Source organism: Alligator sinensis, unplaced genomic scaffold (genome assembly GCF_000455745.1).
Source record: "Alligator sinensis unplaced genomic scaffold, ASM45574v1 scaffold127_1, whole genome shotgun sequence".
NCBI lineage: Eukaryota > Metazoa > Chordata > Crocodylia > Alligatoridae > Alligator > Alligator sinensis.
In genome coordinates, this window is record NW_005842532.1 from 632,388 (window position 1) to 654,289 (window position 21,902).

The 21,902-nt window shown below is 39.7% G+C and overlaps 1 protein-coding gene across 1 annotated transcript in view; it reads left to right on the forward strand.

Annotated features, from left to right (window-relative positions):
• Positions 1–21,902, forward strand: part of RGS7 (regulator of G protein signaling 7) — a 521,147-nt gene that overhangs the window by 466,772 nt on the left and 32,473 nt on the right. Inside the window, exons 10-15 of the mRNA XM_014523762.2 lie at positions 4,265–4,339; positions 5,592–5,690; positions 6,427–6,488; positions 9,478–9,588; positions 10,637–10,762; positions 21,138–21,324. Of these exons, the coding sequence (XP_014379248.1) occupies positions 4,265–4,339; positions 5,592–5,690; positions 6,427–6,488; positions 9,478–9,588; positions 10,637–10,762; positions 21,138–21,324 (660 nt within the window). The remainder of the gene's footprint in view (positions 1–4,264; positions 4,340–5,591; positions 5,691–6,426; positions 6,489–9,477; positions 9,589–10,636; positions 10,763–21,137; positions 21,325–21,902) is intronic.

Below are 21,902 nucleotides of genomic sequence, written 5' to 3' on the forward strand. Positions count from 1 at the left end.
GGCAGTCCTCGCTTGCTGCCATGGTGCCCCCCCGCCCCCCAGTCGCAGGAGACACCAGTCGTTCATGTGGGAGACTGTGAGGAACTTGAACCAGGAACTGGGACAGAATTTTCATAAATCAGTTTGACCCAAATCAGTTAAGTCTGATACTATATTCAGCCAGGTTTATCCTAAACCAGTTTCAGCCATTTGATTTATGTGCCCTGAACTTCTATTCTGTTGCAGGTTTAAACTAGTTTCTGATCACTTAAACCAATTTGTGTGTAACTTCTGTCCCTAGTCAAGAAGTCTGATAATCACTTCTAAGTAAAGACAGATGTCAACAGTAGTGACCAGAGGAGCATTAAATATCACGCTTAACTGTATATTCAACACTCTCTTAATAAATACAGAATACATAAGAAATAAGGGTGAACTGCTGGACTAGAATTCCATTGAGGGCTTTGCAGGGACAAGTTGAAATTGCTAGGCAGTACTGTTCGTTATTCCTCCCTCCATTTCAGGCTGCCAGAGTGCTGATATCTTCTGCCTTCCCCTTAGTACTGAAGCTTCCTGACAGGTATCTTCCCGCACCAACATTCAGCAGCTTTCCTTCTGCCATGCACTTCACAGCTGCTACTCTGGCCTCTTTGCACAAAAGGAAGCTTCTGTATGGCTTCAATTTCTGCCTTGAATTTCATTTACTAGTGTCTCTGAATTCTGGAGCATTTTTTTTACATCTAGAGAGGATTTCAGGGGCAATATATATATTATAGCTGTGGAAATTCCTGTAATGAAATCTGAACCAAAGCAGTGCTTTCCATTTATCGGGTGAATTCTGAAACTTGCTACAAACTTGAACCAAATTGTGAGCAAATCTGTAAGGATTAAACTAAAGCCCCACAGACCCCCACCTTGGCTCCTCCACACTACAGCTCAGTGGCCAGAGCCAGGCATCCTGCCACCTATACCCCAGTGTAGACTCCCTCACAAGCAGGAGCCAGTGTGGGTGGCTCGCCTCTGGTGGGTCATGGTGGCAAGGGCATAACATTGGGACTGGGCCTGTGACCTCCAATGCATGGCCACTGCCAGTAGGTCCCCAAGCCATGCGCAATGGGGTATTTTAAGGCTTTTAAGGCCAATAACTACAGGGTCCTGGAGTACTAGGGTGGAGGAGGGGGAACTGATCACCTCAGCTAGGGGAAGTAGGGTTGGGGGCATGTTTTTCCATTCCCAGCAGCCAGTCAGGGCTGGCTTGAGCACTTGGCTCCACTCAGCAGTCTCCGGCATGCCCCACAGGGCATGCTGGAAGGCATGCAGGAACACCTCCAACCTGATGGCCTCAACCACTGCAGGCAGCCTGCATGCCCTCACCACCAAAGGGTGAACATGTGTTCTGTTTGCTACTGATCTAACCTAGGCTGTTTACAGAAAACCGTGTACATTACATTTATTCCTCAGGTTTTTTTAACTACTGTACTTGGCCTATAAGATGTTCTGAGTTAAAAGACTACAGTTTTTGCCTCTTCACGGGTACCCATTGTATTGTTTTCTTGAAAATTTAAGATACTGTCTTAGAGATATTTTCTCATACCTAGGTATTTTTATTCTTACCCTTCTGATGGTTACTTTTGCCCTTATCACTATGGAAGTCATTGGGTTAATTGATTTTGTGCCATATTTCAGAATGCATAGATCCAGGCTCATAGTATATAACCATAAAATCAGATCAGTATTACATTTTAGAAATGCACTGAACATGATTTAACAAGGACTTCAGTTTATTTTTAAAGCAGTTACTGAAGCTCATACCTGTTTCAGATGTGAAGAGTTTGTTATATTAAGCCTTAATTTTCTCTTTGTATCTTTCATTTGGTATTATAGTGTTTAACAGCTGCCACTTATTATTTTAGGAAAAAACCAACAGAGGATCTGTATATACTTCCTAGAACTGCCTGTGCTAAAATAGTTTAGGAGTCCATCTAATCCTCTATCTTGTCTCCACACCTAGCTAGTGTTTAATATTTTAAAAGAAGGCTTTATTCCTTGTAATGCATTTAATTGTGATATATAGCATCCAACACTTGTCTTACACTGAAAACTACACTGCTTCCTGACCCCAGTGTATTTCAGGGATACCTTGAAGCATGTTGATTAATGTTTCCCACTATACTGACTTCCCTCTCTTCTCATTCTGTAACTTTCTTTATAAATAGAAATCCCTCTCGCTAGTTTTGCCTACTAAGAACAGTCTGACACTTTCAGTATAAGCCCATACTTAGGAAGGATTTATAATTTAGAAATGTCATTTCAGGTTTAGCCTGGAGTAACTGTTTTTCAACTCTTAAATACATGTAAAGGTTGCAAAAGAATTAAGCATTAAAATAGATCAACATTTGTAGAGAGGGAAGGGTGAATTCCATTTTCAAGTACCACTTAGACTAGATTAATTTGTTTGTTGTCTGTTTGCTCTTCTTAACCTTAAAATATGAGCACTGCCCAGTGGTTAGGCGAGAGAGCCTTTTTGTACGCCGCACATCTAACTGGGATTCTGAAACTTAAAAATGTGCTCTCTGAGAAGTGTTCACTAGGTGCGGAGTTAAATACAATTATAATCAGTAAGTCATTAAATATTTTAAACTGTCTGATAAGATTCCCTTCCTTTCTCAGTTGTGTAGCTTTGTCTTCTGTGATATAATTTAATTGGCTCTCAAATGAGGGTCTTTCAATCTAGACAAGACCTTAATTTCTGAATTAAACAAGCAAGACATTTTTTCTGCTTGGAGTTTTTCTGCAAAACAAAGATAGTCATATTATTTGTTTCTTAGTTATGATTTTTCTGGTCTCATTGAAATTAAACATCCATAATCATCTTAGTGATCCAGTACCTGCCTCTGTTGTAAACACCTTTTAGAATGTTTTTGTGTTTGTCTATGTATTGTTCACGGCCCTTTCAAAGTGCAGAAATAGATTAAACTTGCTTAAAGGGCATCCTGAGTGCAATAGAAGAATAGTTCTCTAAGTACAGGCCAAACAAAATGGTATTCAAAACTCAGGTAATTAGTAAACTGAAACAGGAGACTGCTCATTGAAAATGGACTTTAGGGCAGGTTTCAATATATTTTTTTCTGAAGGCATTGTTATAGGAAAGACATCCAATTCTGGCAGCATTTCCCCTGCAGTTTAAAGGCAGGCTATAAAACAGCAATACTCATGGCCCTGTAAGCAGAACTAGTTTATATGTCTCTAGAGCAGGGGCGGGCAATTACTTGGGGCGGAGGGCCGCATACTGAGCTTTGGCAAGTCTTCGAGGGCCACATGACAGGCAACCAGGGGCAGATAAATATAAATTTTCTAAATTTTTTAGGGGTCCTGTGGGCTGGATGGAATAGCCTGGCGGGCTGCATCCGGCCCACGGGCCGCATTTTGCCCACCCCTGCTCTAGAGGCATCTATACTACAACATCCAAAGGTTTGTTTTAACATATATTGTCATATATCATTATGATATAATTATCTACACTTCTGTGTTTGAACTCAGTTTTCTTACCCTAGGGCCCCCTCTACACATGCCAGTAAAGGCATGATGAGATCTTATGAGCGATTCATAAAATCATGCCTCCTGCCAAGCCACAGATGTATCGCAGCAGGTATTGTTTTGGGATTATGCTTTAGATCCCATCGCACTTTACTACTGGTGCAAGAAGAGCCCAATCCCAGGCTCCCCTGCAAAAAGCAGGGTCCCGCAGCTGGGAGCCTCCTCTCCTGACAGGACTCCCAGGCATGGAGGTACCCCATGCACCTCCATGATTGGGGATCCACAGCCACTGTGATCTTCCAGCCATGGGGCACCCCATGCACCCCCAGGGCTGGGACATCAGAGCAGGACTCTCAACTCCAGCTGTGCCCAACCTGAGAGTCCCACACCTGAAGGGATTCTCAGTCTCAGCTGCATCATGCACACAGCTGAGGCTGAAAGTCCTGCAGCTGTGGGACTCTCAGCACTGGCTACACATGAAACAGCAGCTGTGATCTCCCAGCCACAGGGGACTGCCTACATGTGCAAATTAAAGATGGATAGAAACCAGCTATAAAGCCATTGCACATTTTTGAGCAAAAACTTTTTAAGGTGTCATAGTTAATTTGCACCAATAGCCAGTTTATTGTGCAATTAACTGTGTCATTGCTTAATAAATATAACATAAAGAGGGGGCCTAAGTAATGATTTCCTGGTGTAGTAATGATATGAAATGAATTTTTGTCTTAGATGCCATTTTTTTTTTCAGCCGGGCTGTGTAAACACGACTGAAGTGGATATAAAAAAGTCTTCAAGGATGAAAAATCCACACAAAACAAGAAAGGTAAATGCTGAGTTTGGATAGAAAGCAGTGTATCTCATCATTTGACATGTTCTTCAGTTCTTTTAATGAATGAAAATATAACCCCCCTTTTCTTTGCATTGTACAAATAAATCTAAATATTTCCTTGCCTCTTCATGCCTTTACATGACAAATTACCAGGAAATGTATTAAAAAAAATAATAAGGCATTGTTTTCTTTAGATTGCATTATTATAGCACTATTTGTGGGCTATTTAAGGAGACTGAACACATGAATCTTATGCAGTTCACACATACAAAGCCTTAGAACAACTTTCCAACTTTTGTTTCAGTTCTCTGAAACAAAATATGTAAATACTATCCCAAGACCTTAAAAGATATGAAGAGAATAAGTTAAATGTGTTGCTTTCAGTGATTGAACACACATGGTTTATACTTACTATCCACATTGTTTTCTATGGAAAAAGGAAAATGGCCTAGAATTTTTGCTTACAATATATATGTCAGAGCCCCTGTAACAACAGTGGGTTAATAATAACTCTGAAGGGAATAGGATCTAGTTTAAGGTAAAAGTTTTTCCTCAATTGAAACATTTGAAATGTTGATATTCGTATCAAATTCCAGATTTTACAAATCACCTCTATTTATAATGGGCTGGACTGATTTAGTACAGTGTATAGCAATCCACCTGAACTCTAAGACAGCCAATATCAGGTTGAGCCCATATTTAATGTAAACTATTCCTTTTAGTTAGCTTATGGTCACATTCCATATAAAGGACTGAATCAAAAGGAAGTCTGGATTTGTTGACATTTTCAGTACTGTTCTGTGTGTACTGATCAAAGTTTTCAGACATTAGTCATCTATAAAACATTCACCATAAATTTGGAAGCTGTACAAATAATAATTAATCATGACAGCATACCTCTCAATTTCCTGTTCCTTCCCTTCCTGCCAGCCATTTCCACCCACTGAGATAGCTGCCTTCCTGTGTCATCTCCACTTCCTACTTTACTAAAATAATTAAGTAACATAAAATATGGTAGTTTTAGCATCCTATGACACCATGAAATTGTGCATTTTTATAAGAATCCTTTAATACTTATCCCAGCACTGAAGTACAGATTATTTTTTTCAGCATGTGGTACACATACTTGAGTACTAATGTAAAACTTCTGAAAAAACAAAGTTAAAAATATATATACAATTTCTATAGGCACAAGTAGAGCACACTGTTTGAAAACAAATGTCTGTCTTTCCATGTTTTTGTGTAGTCTGTCTATGGACTACAAAATGACATTCGAAGTCACAGTCCTACCCATACACCAATACCAGAAGCTAAGCCACCCACAGAAGATGAACTACATCAAGAGGTTTGGAAAACAAATAAACTTTTATATAACCCATTAAAACATGGAAATTAGATTCAAAAGTTACCATAACTTGCAAGGATATTTATTTAGCATGTAAATATGTAGAGGAAATAAAATCTGTTTTTTTTCTTTCCCCTTCTTCCAGTATTGGGGGACTTATGCATTTAGCTTCCATATTAAGACTAATGGGAGTAACATTAACATTTTTTAGTCTTTATTAGCAGTTTAAGCTTTACCAACAATCCATTTATTGGGTACTTTCTATAATTAAACCCATCAGCCTTTCAGCACTAAGCGGCTTGCTCACTCTTATTTTCAACATTTTCATTTAATGTTTCAGGGCGTAGTTGGATCATGGTGCATGCATCTGTGGGATATACACCTATATCTGTCATTAATGCTTCATTAATCTTTCCTAGAGCAATAGAACTTGTAGAAGGTGCATGACTGAGCAGTTAATGGCTTTCTTTGTAAGAAATTTGAAAAATGCTAATTGGCTTTTTGTTGATGAGCCCTGAGGAAAATATGTTAAATCAGTCCCTTTTTGGCTCTGTATAATCATTTATATTTACTAGAAAGTTACATTTAGTCTAGAAATATAATATTGAAATGTCAATATAGTTCATCTATACTTTTTTCATACCTTTGGATAAATTAAGATTTAATAAAAACAAAAATCCTGAAAATAGAGCCAGGCAATGAATTACTCATAACATTTTGCTTTCTCTTCTTGCAGATTAAGTATTGGCAAATACAATTAGATAGGCATCGATTAAAAATGTCAAAAGTTGCAGAGAGGTAAGTGCATTGTCACATCCGCTATTTCTGAAGTACTCTAAGAAGCATAGGGAGAGAATTTGTGTAAAGAAACCAAACAGGAGAATGACACAGAGGAGCTAAGATATTATTGAAAATCAATGTAGAAAGTTTTCTTTAAATGTGAGTTCTGCAGTTATGACATTTCTCTTATTTTCTAATATGGTGCAAATAAATTCCGTTCCTGCCAGTTCAGGCTGAAAAGAAAAAAAAGTGTGTATGTATTGCCAAGGAAGGAGAGATGCTGAAATTGCTTTGTACAAACTCCTAGGAAAATAATTACCTGCTTTACCAGATCCGTGGAGAAAAGGCTGTAGTATTCCAAGGGCAGAATAATTCCATTTTTCCATACTGTAGAGGACATGTATCCACTACTTGCAGCTCTAAACTTCAGAGCCTAGCTAATTCTTATGGGGAGCATCTGCACTTAAGCGCTACTAAATTTTACAGGGGTGTAGGTTGTAGTCATGTTGGTCTAAGGACATAGGCAGACAAGGTTCCTTGGGTGAATTTGATATCTTTTATTAGATCAACCCAAATAGTTGGAGAATAGTTATTAAGCAAGCTTTTGGGTTCAAAAACCCTTCATCAGGCTAAGGAAGTTTCAGCAGTTGGTGTGTGCTCTTCCTGGATGGAATGAAAAGTAAAGAAGCCAGGGGTTGGGCTGGGCTGGGGAGTCAGTTGCCAGGCAGATTATAATGTATCAAAAATCCAATGTCTATGTTTAGTCCATGATCTCTAGTATCCAGGAGGTTGATGAAATGGAGCTCATAGGCTCGTCTCCGGGAAGTGTTGTGTAAGTTTCCCTTCAGGATCAGGACTGAGAGATTGGAGAGAGAGTGGCTGTATTAAGCTAATATGCATTAAGCGATTTCTGGCAGGTGTCTAAACATCCAGGGACTTGGCACTAAAGTTAGTGCCAAGTACCTGCAGCACTGCCATGTGCCCCTAGTGGCTGGGCAGACCCGGCACTAAAGTTAGTGTTGGGTCACATCCACATGTGTGTTAATGCGCTTTAAGTAATCATGCCTAAATTTGATACCTGCATTTTCAGGTATCAAATTTAGGCATGATTAGCGTAATTTCACCATTTTTAATGCACATGAATGCTCATAATGCACATTAAATTAGGCTAATGTGCATTAATGCATCTCTCATAGATGCACCCTTGTTGTATTGACTTATCTTTGGTTTTGCAAATACTTAATTTGATCTCTGTTGCTAAAGAGGTGCCCACACATATATATATCCTTCATGTTAAAGTTATTAGGGAGCCCTGTTTAGGGAATATGACTGGTTTTGACAAATTTTAACAAGCCTGCACCATGCCTACTCCCCAGCAACTGAAAAACAAAAAGAACCCCCGACGTCCCACACCTTCTACTAACTCTTTTTTCCATTGTTTGCCATCTTTCCCCCAACATTAACTTTCCAGAATAATCTCATTCCACCCTGCCTTCATGTGAATGTGCAATGCCACCAAGTTCAGCTGCTCCAACTTAGTTCCATCTAAGTCCTAAAACAGACTTTAATGAGACATTAACCAGACTGAAACAACCTGTGCAGCTCAAGAACCTGTCTCTGGATCTCCCATGCAGTGATGCTGCAGCTTTGCCTCATATCTATATTCTCAATGAGCTTCTTTTCCTCAGCCGGTCCATCCACACCAAGAGATGAACCCACTTAAATAGAAACAAGGCTCATATGAGACTGATGGGGTAGATGTGTAAATGGCTAGCCTCTCTCTCCAGACCAGTGAGGAGAAAAATAGCATCCCAGTCTCTTTTTAAACTGTTCCCTTATGGTATGGCATGTGATGGTAATTCAACCATAATTTGCAGGTGAACACACAAACAATGATCGTTCACAGGATCAAATCAGTTTGTACAGGCCTCTTTCTCTGTTCTGCAACTAGCCATAAATGAGCAAACATATTCTCTTTTAGATGTTTCCACCAGCTAAGGGCTGTCTCAGCCCTTTGTAAGAAGGAAACAACAGTAATTGAACCAGTCTTGTATGCTTTGCAAGGGCTCTGCAAAGCTTTGGTCGCTGATTCCATCTGGTGGAGATTCAGCCCAATTCAGTGGCCGAATCTCCAAATCAAATCAGGAGACCCTTTAATTTCTCCAAATTGGATCAGAACCCTCTGAATAGATTCAGAGAGATTCAATGATTCAGACATAGACATAGCTTTAAATGTTTTTTCTACATACCTCAAGGTACCAGGCAGCTCATGAACACTGAGATAGTGAGGTGGATGGAACATCCCATAGGAGTGCAGGGAGGGGTCCCCAGCATTCTTGGCGATGGACCCAGAAGTGGACCAGAAGAAGTTCCAGTCCACTTCCAGGTCTGCTGCAGATCACGCGGGGACCAGCTCAGAGACTGGTGCCTCCTGGGTCTAAGGGAGCACTCAGGGTCCCTCCGCAGCCGAGCCGGGGGTGTGTAGTGTGGGGTCCACTGCCGAGCATGCAGGGCCCCCCCCGCACTCCTGTGGGATGCTCTATCCACCCCACCATATCAGCGTTCACAAGCCATGCCTAATATCTCGAAGTATGTAGAAAATACATTTAAAGCTGTGTCTATGGCCGAATCGCTGATTCTCCGAATCAGCATTAAATCTTTAGATTTGGATTCAGCCGAATTGAATTGGGACAGTGATCCAAATCAACAAATTGAATCACTGTCCCCCGAAATGGACCGAATCTGAATCGAATACAGCCTGCTTCGCACATCCCCAATGCTTTGACAGTCAAAGATGACAACCAGTCTTCTATAGAGAGTTTAACTTATTACAGTCATCAGCAACTTAGGTTTCCTGAATGAAAGGCTACGTTACTAATTTTAGCAATAAAATTATTCTATTTCAGTGCTTGACAAGCTAGGAGACACTTTGCTTTGCTTTTTAAGAGTAAGATTCCTAACCATAAAACTCATTAACCACATAATGTCTGATGCTTTATTTTCCAAGTCTATTAGCCTACACAGAGCAGTATGTGGAATACGATCCATTTCTTGTGCCCACTGACCCTTCTAACCCTTGGATATCAGATGACACTACTTTCTGGGAACTTGAAGTAAGGTATGTAGTTGCCTTTTATGTTTAGATAAAACCACACAAGCGTAATAGTGGACAAATTCAGGATTTCATAAAGGGAGGTGCAGGAGCAGAAACCTGTGCTGAAGGGGTGGCTGCACTCCTGCTCCCTCTTTGTACACCATGCAGGCAGACTATACACAGGAGAAGCAGCGGAAGATTTTTTTTTTAAAGTTCCTCAAGCATATAAACATTTCCCCCACCTTCCCTGTGTTCAGTGACACATTCCTTCCTCTCACCTTCCCTCCCCTCTCTTTCCATCCCCTCCCCTCCCATATCTGCCACTTCTGCCATCCCCAGGGATGGAAGGGACTCCAGAGCCACCTGTTCCGCACTCCAGCTAGACTGCACATGGAGGTAGGCTTGGCTTAGAGACAGTAGCAGCATCAGGTGCCTCCCCCACACCTGGGGAAACTGGGCAGGAAGGAGGAACCCACCTGCTGCTGCTGCTGTCCCTAGTAGAGCACAGCTGGATTGGCTCTGGAGCTCCCACTCCACCCCCTGCCCCCCCTCCAGCTCCAACCCTGGGACACCCTGAAGACGGTGGCAGCAGTGGGTGAGGTTGAGGAGGCACGGATGGGGAGGAGAGGGGATGTGCCACTGAGCACAGAGAGGAGGGGAGGGAGGATTGTTACTTGTTTTGGGGACTTAAAAAAAAGTTCCCAGCTGCTGGTCCCATGGCATGGTCAACTGAAAGTGGGGTGCAGGAAACATGAAAGTATGAAAGACTGCAGAATCCATACTTGCCATTTCCAGGCTTCAACTAGGGAGAACTGCCTCATTTTAGATTTGGATCACAACTGTCCTCAGTCAAGATTGCCCCTTTTCATATGTGTGTACATATACCTAGGTTACATTGATTAAGTGTGGAGTGTGCTTAGTTGAATGATAGTGAACCTCTGAACAGTGCACAAGCACAAATATGATGTGGAAGGTAAGAAATATGAAGCTGGACTTGTGGAGTTCATGTAAACATACAAAGCTGAAGTACTAGTTACTGTTTTTTTTCCCCCTCTTCCACTTCCACTCTCAGCAAAGAGCCAGGACAGCAGAGAGTAAAGCGATGGGGTTTTGGCATGGATGAAGCACTGAAGGACCCTGTTGGAAGAGAACAGTTTCTTAAATTCCTGGAGTCAGAATTCAGCTCAGAAAACTTAAGGTGAAGCTGAGGACTTTTATCTTTCAATAGCTTTCAAGACATGTTCTCTATGTCTGTTGCTATTCTTTTCTTGCTGTTCACTTTGCATTCACAGCTGCATTGCTTTTTTTTGTTATTCTTTGGGGTCTACTCCTATGAATTGCTGCAATTGCTCTCAATTTCCAGTAAGTTTGAGAGCTGAGGTTGTTCAGGCTTACAACAGACTTTAATAGTGCGTGCATCTGTTGACTAAGCATATTTATTACTCTGGTTACTATCAGCTTTTAGCAGAGTAATTTGACTAGAAACTTTCATCTTGAAACTCATCCCCAAAATACTGACCACTCACAGGTTATTTAACATACTTTAACACTGTGGGTGGATGGCAGGAATTCAACATTTTTGGCAGGAATGCCATAAAGTAGTCCTTCCCAAAGTGCCACTTTGATCCCCTTCTCCTATCCAGTCTGATTTCTGCTCCATGCCTTGTTCTCTCTGCCTGAGCTGCTGCTCTACTTCCTTTCTCCTCCACAGTCTGCTATCATACACACACACACACAGAGGCTGCCCATGCCACTTGTGGCACCTGTGCTGCAGGTTGGCCACCTCTGTTTTAAGGAATAAACTGACAGAGAGAAGATTTAGACTAGACATTAGGAAGAATTTATTTACGGTAACGGTTACCAGAACCTGGAATGGACTTCCAAGGAAGGTGGAGCTCTCCCCTACCTTGGGGGTCTTTAAGACGAGACTGGACAAAAACCTGGCTGGGGTCGTCTGACCCCAGCACTCTTTCTTGCCCAGGGCAGGGGGTCAGACTCGATGATCTTCTGAGGTCCCTTCTGACCCTGAAAATCTATGAAATCTATGAAATGCAGCATTAAAATAAACTTACATGGAGAGATTGTTCCAACATGACTAAGAGATTTAAGACCATTGGTCCCCATGGACTTTCACTGGGATTTTTGCTCCTAAATCCTTTAGGAGCTTTTGCAAATCTCTCCTGTAGTAAGTGAAAATAACCACAGGTTATCCGATAGTAGTGGTTAAACATGAAATGATTAATGTTACTTCCAAATATTTCCAAAAATATATATATTCTTCAGGAATGACTTAATAAAAAGGTGCTGCATGTATGTGAGGTTAAAGCTAAATATCTCTAGTTAAAATTATTTCACATATCAATAAAAATGTTCTAATTAATTTTATATCATTATAATCCAACTATTGGTAAATGCTTCCATATTTACTTGAATCCAAGATGATGTTTTTTCCCCTCATTCAGCACGGGGGAAAAAAACCCTTGTATTTGATTTGAATACAAGGCAGATGAGGAAGCGGGTGGCTCCTGTGGCTCTGACTCTGGCCCTGAAGCTGCAGGGGATAGGTGAGTGAGCAAGCATTGCAGGAGGGCAGACAGTGGGGGAAAAGGGGCAGCCTGCCCCCATCAGCTCTCTGCCCCTGCTGCTGCTTTTCCCACTGTAGCAGTGGGGGGGATGAATTTATGACAGCCCTCCAATAATTAAATTCTATACATGGAAAATGATAACATATTTATAAATTATCCATATATAAAAGCTAATTATTGGGCAGTCACTTTAAATTTTAAGTCATCTTGGCTTTGGGTAAATGCAGTATTTTGTTGTGGTAGTTCTAATGGAGTCATAATAAAGTCGTATGCTTTCAGTAGAGCTATATATATACATATCTGTATGTACACTCTATATAGAAGTACTATGTATTATATGTATATTGTATCCATATATTGAAGTATTCTATATTTGTACTATATATGTGTGTACTATATATAGTACTTCTAGATACTTCTGTATCTCATAGACATTTATTTCAGAAGTAAAATCTACATTAGACTTGGAACATATGTATGTGTATAACTTCTAAGTTATATAACTAATATGTATAATACCCAATACATATATTACTCCTATATTTATATGTGTATGTGTGCACACATGCATGTGTGCATGTGTGCGTGTGCATGCACACACACACATAAACAGACACACCTATAATAATGGAGTAATCTATGTATTAGGCAATATGTATATAGTATTAGATAATATATGAACTTCTAAGGTTAATGTAGATTTTACTTCTGAAATATGTCTTTCATATGTCTAAATAATATACATGTACACACACACACATATATATGGTAATATCTATCTATAACTTCTATATGCTATATATAGTACATCTAAGGTTAATGTATGTTGAATTTTATTTCTGAAAGGTATTTCCATCACAACCCCATCCCCATGCTTTTACCCAAGTATTAGTTCCCATAGCTCAGCTGTAAATCCCTTAAAAAAATTTGCAAACATAGCAATGCTGAGACCCTGATCTCATTTACTCCTGTATAATGTCCCGATTCTGAAAGATGCAGCCAGGCTCAATTGCTAAAGTTGAGGTGATAGAACATCTCATAGGAGCCATTGAGCATTTTGCTGCATAGGTCTCCAAACCTGGAATAACTGTACTTACTGCCTGAGTTTATTTAAGACTTACAACAGGATAACTGAGAACTGATTCAGCATTATTACCACACCATACATAACCTATTCAGACTTGCAGTTTAGAAGCTTCAAAATTAAGTTTGAATTTAATAGAGTAAGATGGGAAAGTCAAGTATTAATAAAGACAAGTTATTGAACAAGATTGGACCAAAAATATCAATGCAATATTCTGGATGACCCTGATCCTACCTGATATTTTCCCTGGATTTCAGCAGTAGTAAGACCAGGCTCAATATGCAATGTTTTTAAACCCATAAGTTTTAGGAGGCAGTTTGGAATTAAAAAAGCTGAATAATCATTTAAATAAAAGCTGTTTATCCAAATGATACAAAGGAATGGAAGGGTATCTTTTTATTTAAAAAATGTCCTAGTAATTTCTTATGCATGGCATCTGTTCAAATGTAAACCTATTCAATCTACCTACCGTAGGCTATGTTTTTCTAGTTTTCTGTGGCTGATTTGTCTTGCTGCCAGCTAGACTTTTACCAGCATAATCCCTGGCTCTTTTCTTTAATCCTATTTACAACACTAACCATAGGCAATTTTTAAATGACTGTTCCAGCAAAATAACCTAGAGAAATTTGTTTGGAGCTGATTCCTCAATGTGCCATCTACCATTATATCTATCTGTCTATGTTCTTATATGGGCATGGTAAAACATAATACCTTATGGGTGCCAGCTGGAAAGGTTGCCTCTGGGAAGTGTCAGAAAAAGAATAAACTAGTCCCATATGAATGAAAATCAAGATGATCTCAGTGATAGAAAATAATAAATTAAATTAAATAATCATTTTATGCATAATGACAAAACTTTGTAGCCTACTTTATCAGCAAGGACACGATCATTCCAGGTGCAATTATGACTTACTCCTGAGTTCATACATTTAAAAGATAGCTTATCAACTACACAGTGGTAGATTTGGGGACTTTAGGGGAATAAAATAATCTATTAGTTTGGCAAAACAATTTGCTTCCATCAGCAGCTCCTTATGATTGTGATATAACTAATGGAATCCCACATTTGCATTTGTCAGCTGTTATCCTTTCATAGCTTTAACTGTGATTGACTCTACAACAAGCATCATCAAAACTGTAGGTGCAGCAAAGAGATGGGACCACAGCAGACTGAACTGCCAAGCTCTGTAGAAAACGTAACAATGGACTTTAGAAATTGAGGAAAGGCTTAGTAATAATAAAAAGAGAAGTCCGCTGCCCAGGTCAATGAAAGAAATGACAGAGATATGATTGTAACCAAGTGGATGCAATGATTACATTACAGCATGATCATTTGCATCTTATACCATTAATATTCTCAATATTATTTGTTTATGCACTCAGGCTGGGAGGGGGTAGAATCAGGACTGGCAGCCTTGGTCTTCTGTTATGGAGAATGGTACAAGATGAAGAAACTTATGAGTCACTCGGAGATTTGGAAGAGATGGATTCAGTTCTTTGTTATGCAACAGACTGCATAACCTGAAGCAAATTAATCAATCTGGGCATATCTACTTGAGACATTTACTGTGGAGCTACCTAATTAGCCCCATAGTAAACATTTTGGTGTCTATACATTAGGCCCCTATTAGGTCTCAGGAAACTAATAAACTCCACAGCTGGTTAGTACTTGTAAATATAAGTACTATCCTGCTGTTGAATGTTTTCATGAGCAGCAGTGCATGTGTAGATGCTTACAGGGCTGGTTGGGGCACAAGGGTGCTTCAGTGTGGGGGTTACCTGCCAGCTAGCCCCACACTGAAGCACCCTGCCTGGCTCAACATGATCCAGTCCCAAAAGCACATGTAAACACAGCTCCCAGAACAATAAACTCCCATGCCATATGTGCCAGAGTTTATTGCTGGGCATTAATATGCACATGTAGATGACCCCTTTTTGTCTTTGTTTTTCATTTTAAAATAGGATTAATGGCATCTCACTACCTCACAAGAGATGTTGTGCGCATAAGTCCTGTATTGGAGGTGAGGTTCGCAGATACTCCAGTAATGGAAAGGTATGGGAGTATAGTAGACATATCAAACATAACTCTCAACTTCTTTGACAAAGAATAGAGGCAGCTCTGTCTCTGTTCTTTATGAAATACCTATAATCAATACAATGTTTCCTGCACCACATTTTTTTCAGGAAAAAATGTTGGTGCAATATGGGATTCTCAGTGAAATATTTAATTTCCAAGAGGCGCAGAACTGTCCTCCAACATCAGGCTTGCACCAGATTGAAGAATGAGTGAACTCTTTTAGAAGGCATACTTTCTTCTCTGCTTACTAGCAGAGGCCTATTGTTAAAAGTAATGGAGTTGGGAGTGTCATTTCTGCAGATTTTCTAGCTCGTATTACAAAGAAAAGTACACAATAAGTATTTGAAATATGTAGACTGCTAAGTTTTAGTATGATCTAAATGTCCTAGAGCTGGTTGTGCATGCAGTCTGACTTTCAAAGAAGACTATACATCTGATTGAAATATGTGATCTGGAGACCTAAATTCCATAATCTTTGAAAATCCCAGCCTCCCTTTTAACCTGATCCCTGCTATTCCTGTATATTACTTGGTTCACAGAACAATGAGTATATGCGGTCTGTTTCTTTCCAGGTGGAGATTGTTATTGATTTCAACCTGTAATGACCAGGGATCCTGCTTTTCTCTGATAAAAGAATCCCCAATTTTCAGATTTAAAAATGTATATATGTTTATATATTATGGAAAAATGTGGATTTTGGGTTACTTTTTTAATCTGAAAATTGGGTTTTTGTTTTTTTGTTTTTTATTAGAGAAAATTAGGATCCCTGATAATAACCTCAATGGCTTGATTCTTGCATATCTAAAAGACAGACTTTCTCTCTATGTGGTGCAACAGTAACTATGTGACAAATGGAGGTACTCACATGAAAAAAAACAGCCCCTTTGATAATAAGGAAGGGCTAGTGACTGGATAGCATCAGTCAGGGGCTTGCCTGGAATTTGCTCCCGTTCTTGATTAGCCAGATCCTTCTGAAGATGCTGGAAAACTCAGGAAGCAGGGAAGTCCTGGTTGTTTGGAACTGGGGGATAGGGACTAGAGGATAGTCAAATATGGAATTCTTATTCTGAACCAGTTTTCCTTGGATGGCCCAATGTACACTAGAGGTTTGTTGTGGTGTTTACAGCTCTAGTAACCATAAAAATGCATGACACAAGGGATAAATGATTCAAATTACATCCTATCAAAGAAATATAGTGAATATGCACACACCATTAATTTGTATGCTGCAGAATGGTGTGGGCTACAGATCATTCCAACCTTATGCCTGAAAGCTCATGTTTTTCTTTACTTTATCCGAGGAGGTTTTTTTGAGGTTTAATTATACCATAATAAAATACTGTGATTTGTGGAAATAAGGAATGGTGTAGGAGACTGATGATAAATAGTAACAAAAGAACCAAGGTGAAGCTTGATGGAAGAAAAGAAAAGAATCAATCATCGCTATTGATGATGTTTATATGCGGGGTGTATTTAGCTGAAATGCCAATGGGAGGCTAGTTCTGCAGTTAACAGACACTGGAGAAGAGTAACTTTCCTTAATTATTTGTGCAACCATTATTACAACCCTAAGAAACAAAGCAGGTAGCAACAGCTGCCTATGCTGTCTATTATAGCAACACCTACCTACCCCGTTTTCAGTTTTGCTAAGCTTCAGCCCCTTAGAGTGCATTTGTTCCATATTCGCTTTGGCCTGAGACTGGATCATTTGTGCATTTGTTCCATATTTGCTTTGGCCTGAGACTGGATCATTGGGCAGCTTTAGTGAAAAGGGTTCACATATTTCTGAAAATCAAATCAGGGATTATCCTGATATGTTAATTGCCTCTACCCCCAACGATATCATTGAAGAACTTTAGCAGCTCCATGCAGTAGCATGACTAGGGCAAGGTGACCATGGCAGCAGATTATACCTGTGACATGGTGGCAACCAGATGTTCCTGCTGCCCCTTTGTGTTGCAGCTGCCCCAGGTGTTGGACTGTGTTGTTACACTTCTGGCTCCATGTTTTGCAGTATGACTGGCTTTTGGCAAGGGTCCTAGGTGTTAGGAGTCAGGAGATCATCTTTCTTTCTGTTCTCATGAAATTCTGCCTTGATTTGACAGAGTTGCAAACCTCTGAAAGGGCAAATGTTTTGCCCCAACTGTTAGGACCTTCCTTCTCTGAAGATTTCATCCTCCCTCCAGATCACTAAGACAGGCCAAATAGAATAAGTATACTCCATCCCCACATGCCTTCCAACATGACAGGTCTAGAGCTAGGGTTTCAGACATGCATGAACCATACATGTCACCACCTAAACTACCTTAATCTGTGCCACCTGTGTATATGCAGTAGGAATTTTATGAGATTGCATACTATTTTTTATGCCAGATCCTTCTTTCACTCAGTACAGGGAATGCACAATGAATGAGGCAGATTACTGTAAGAAGAGAAAGGAGATTCTGTGTTGTTTGGCACTGCACTAGGTCCCTGGAGATATGGTCTCTAGTCTTGGCTGTGCAATTGAGTTCCCATGTCTCATTTGGCAAAATTATCATAACTCAAATGCACAAGAGGGGCAGTCTTATTGCTGCCATTTCCTAACTTTTGAGTGTTTTGTGGGAGGAGGGCATACATTTTGTTTTCAAAGCTAAGTAGATTAAAGTGTAAGAGTGTCTGCTGTGAAGCAGTTTCCCTAGATATAAAATGTTGCAGATATGAGCATTTTTTCATTTTTAAAAGAGTTTGCTATAATTAAAGCTTTACCATTTCTGTGGGGGTTTGGGGAATGGTAATGCTAGAAATGTAAAATAAAATTAGTTTTCCAGGCAAGAGATTGTGCTTATGTAGTTAAAGATGTGACTGTATTGCTTACCTTTTCTAAGCTGGAAACCACAAGAGTCTCCCAATTAAATCAGTTTATCTTTCACCTATTTTGCCATTATTATCTAAATAGTAGCCTAAGGCAATAGTTTGCTCTAAAAAGAAAATGTATCCTGGAGCTTATCTGGGAGGACTCTCAGACACACTGCTGGTGGTCTACAGAAGCAATCATGAAGACAGCCACCCTAGACTAAACACTCAGGATGTCTGTGGGAAGACAGATGATGTCTGTCTTAACCTGTTTCTTTATCTGTCTTCTATACACATGAATAATCAGCCAAACTATGACATTGCATCTGAAGGGGATAGCACTGCAGGATGTACCTATTAAATGTAAATATCACAAGTAGCTTAAAAAATAGTTGTCCAAATTCTCCTGGGTTCAGTGAATTAGAGTTTGCATGCTGTAAAGTATTTCTGCTTGAGTAAAATCAGTACATTGTTCTAGCTTCACTGCATTCAGATTTGCAAATAAAGTGTAATGAGACCCTGAATACTCTAGAAAGAAGAATGGTTGAGTGCCTAGAACTAGCCTGGGATGTTAGAGACTTAGCTTTAACATCTTGTTCTACAGATATGGAGATATAATACGATATAATAATCTAATAATCCAAATAATATATTATATAATAGTATAAAATATCATATACTATTATATAATATACACATATAATAATACACATATAGAGATATAATAATGGATATAATACTTGTCTACCCCACTTGGGAGCTGTGTGGGAACAGTATGTTAAACTACTGGGAGGTGTTTCAGTATTCCTGTAACTGAAGTACTGTTATAGGCACTTAACATAGCAATATCAACAGAGTGGGACTAACAGTTGTGGTTTCTTAGTACGGGTGTGTGAAACAGACTATTCAATTCAGATTCAGCCTGAATTTGGGGCAGTGATTAGATTTGTTGATTCGGATCACTGTCCTGATTCGATTTGGCCAAATCCGAATCTGATTTGATGCTGATTTGGAGAATCAGTGATTAAGCCATAGACACAGTTTTAAATATTTTTTCTACATACCTCAAGGTACCAGGCACAGCTTGTGAACGCTGCAATGGTGGGGCAGATAGAGCATCACATGGGAGTGTGGGAGGGCCCCCCGCGTGCTCCCCAGCAGACCCGGAAGTGGACTGCAAGTGCTTCTGGTTCACTTCTGGGTCTGCTAGCAAGCACGCTGGGGACCCCTCCACACTCCCATGGGATGCTACATCTGCCCCACCATAGCAGCATTCCTGAACCACCTGGTACCTTGAGATATGTAGAAAAAACATTTAAAGCTGTGTCTATGTCTGAATCATCGAATCTCTCTGAATCGATTCGGAGGCTTCCAATTCAATTTGGAGAGATTAATGGGTCTCTTGATTTGATTCAGATTCAGAGATTCATCTGCCGAATCTCTGCTGAATCGAATCAGCGACCAAAGCTTTGCACAGCCCTACTGCTTAGTAATGAGAAATTAAAACACTAAGTCTGTTAGGTGCCTCTAGCTCTCTTTAGGAGAAAGTAAGTTGACAATGGCAGAGCAGGAGTCTGGGAAAGGGACCGGGGCGCTCTCCTCTCCTGCTGCTAAGCAAGCGTGACCAGCTTAGAAAAAAGGGAATCTTTAACACTCCCCCCCAAGTAAGCAGGTTTTGTGAGAAATCACTCATTTCTTTCCAGGTGGTAAACCAGCCAGTATGAAGTTTTGTGAGATGATATTTTGTTTGTTTTGCTTTACATTGCCACCTGTCCTAAGAACTGGTATACCAACCTAATTTGACCTGCAGCCTGCATGCAGAGTACTTCCTCGGGGCTCAAGTACTATACAGTTACCTACCCCACCCCCACATACACACACGGTGAACATTTGGCTTATCCTTGTGGCATAAACAGAATGGAAGTATGTTTTAACCATAATCTCAAATCATATTACAACCCTGCAAAATCCAAACTTTAGGACAGTAGAATCCCAGCTCACATGTCATATTGGATCAGCCTGGTTGAAACCACATTGGAAGGCTGCTTTGGAATGCTGCTATGTTATAAATGGTTTCCCCAATACAGTAAAACTTACAGCATAGATGGAAGTCTTGTGCTTCCTGGGAACAAACCTGTGCAAGCTTTGTGCACTGCACCATGTCTAAACAAAATCGTTGCTTAGAGGGTTCCCAGGTTAGGTCATGAGCTTTTTGTTGTATTTCCCTGATAATTTTGTTATACAAATGAAACTACTTAACTTGATTTGCTAATATAGATCTGAGTGCTGTTTGACAAAGTCTTTTTAGTACTGTTTTACTACTACTACTACTACTACTGGGATTCTACACATAACTTTGCATGGCTGCATGCATCTGATGGGATAGTAGACAAAGAGAGAAATGACACTTCTATTCATTTTTTTTTTACAATGCAGCACAAGGACACAGTCAATGAAAATAAAAGAGAGCAGAATTGAATCAGATAAAATGAAATCTTTTTTCGGGCAATTCACAATTCACCTGTGGAACTTATAGCCACAAAATATAGTTGTGCCTAATAGTCTAAAAAGAGGATTAGATATTTTGTGTGGACTACAGGAGCCAATTATAATCAGTGTTAGGGAAACAAAAGATCAGAGGTTTGGATGCAAAATACATTTTCCTCCTATTGGAAACCTCTAATTTATCTGGGATAAATATGGCAAGTTATCTCATAGTTTCCAAATGAAAGATATGCATCTTTCATGAAGCAGCTAGTCCTGTTCAAGATATTATGGCAGCCAGATCACCATGGCAATTCTTGTACAGAAATGATGTAATTCTTACATAAAATGCCTGGCTACAATTTTGTAATTGTATGGGTTTTTTGCGTGAAGTCTTTGTTGTTGGTTTCGTTATATTAAAGCACATTTAAAAAGGGAGAAGTTTATACTGGCTAAATTGAAACCTAGGATAGAAATTAAATGTTCAAGTTACCGTATTTTGCCATAGGTTCTGGATGGCAGTAGAAGATTTGAAGAAGAGACCTATTCGTGAAGTTCCTGTTCGAGTCCAGGAAATTTGGCAGGAGTTTCTTGCTCCAGGTGCTCCCAGTGCCATCAATTTAGATTCAAAAAGCTATGACAAAACTACACAGAATGTGAAGGACCCTGGAAGATACACATTTGAAGATGCGCAGGTCAGTGTATTATCTCTGGTCGAGGGCTGGTCTTTGGGATGTACAAATGGGCATGCTTGGGAGAGAGATTATAACAGTCTCTCTTTTTAAAAAAAATAAATGCAATAAATAAAATAGGGTTGAAAATGAATTATTTGCATGAGACACTCCTGTGCTTTACTACAGGGTCAGATATGGCCTATCTAGGTGACTGTACTAGTGCAAAGCCTTGAAAGTGGCCGTCTAAGAAGGGAGGAATTTTGCTTTCCTAGTGCACCCTGTGGTGCAGAGAAGCTGATTTTATTTGGGTTCTTCTTAATTCTTTGGCTCAGCTGCTTTTAACGGGCTTTTCTTAAGCAAAGCTAGGAGTCTGTTCTCTTGATGCATTTTCATGATTTTTGTTAGCATTTGTAAGAGTCAAATTGCTCACATCATAAAGAAAACACACCCTGAAAGAGAAACAAACCTGTTTCTAAATGCCTGTTTTGTGGTTATATCTGAACCATGTCCTATGGATATTATACTTTATGCATTTCATTATAAAAGTAATATCTACTGAACAGCATGATAGACTTCTAGGAAATGATCTTCTAGGAAAG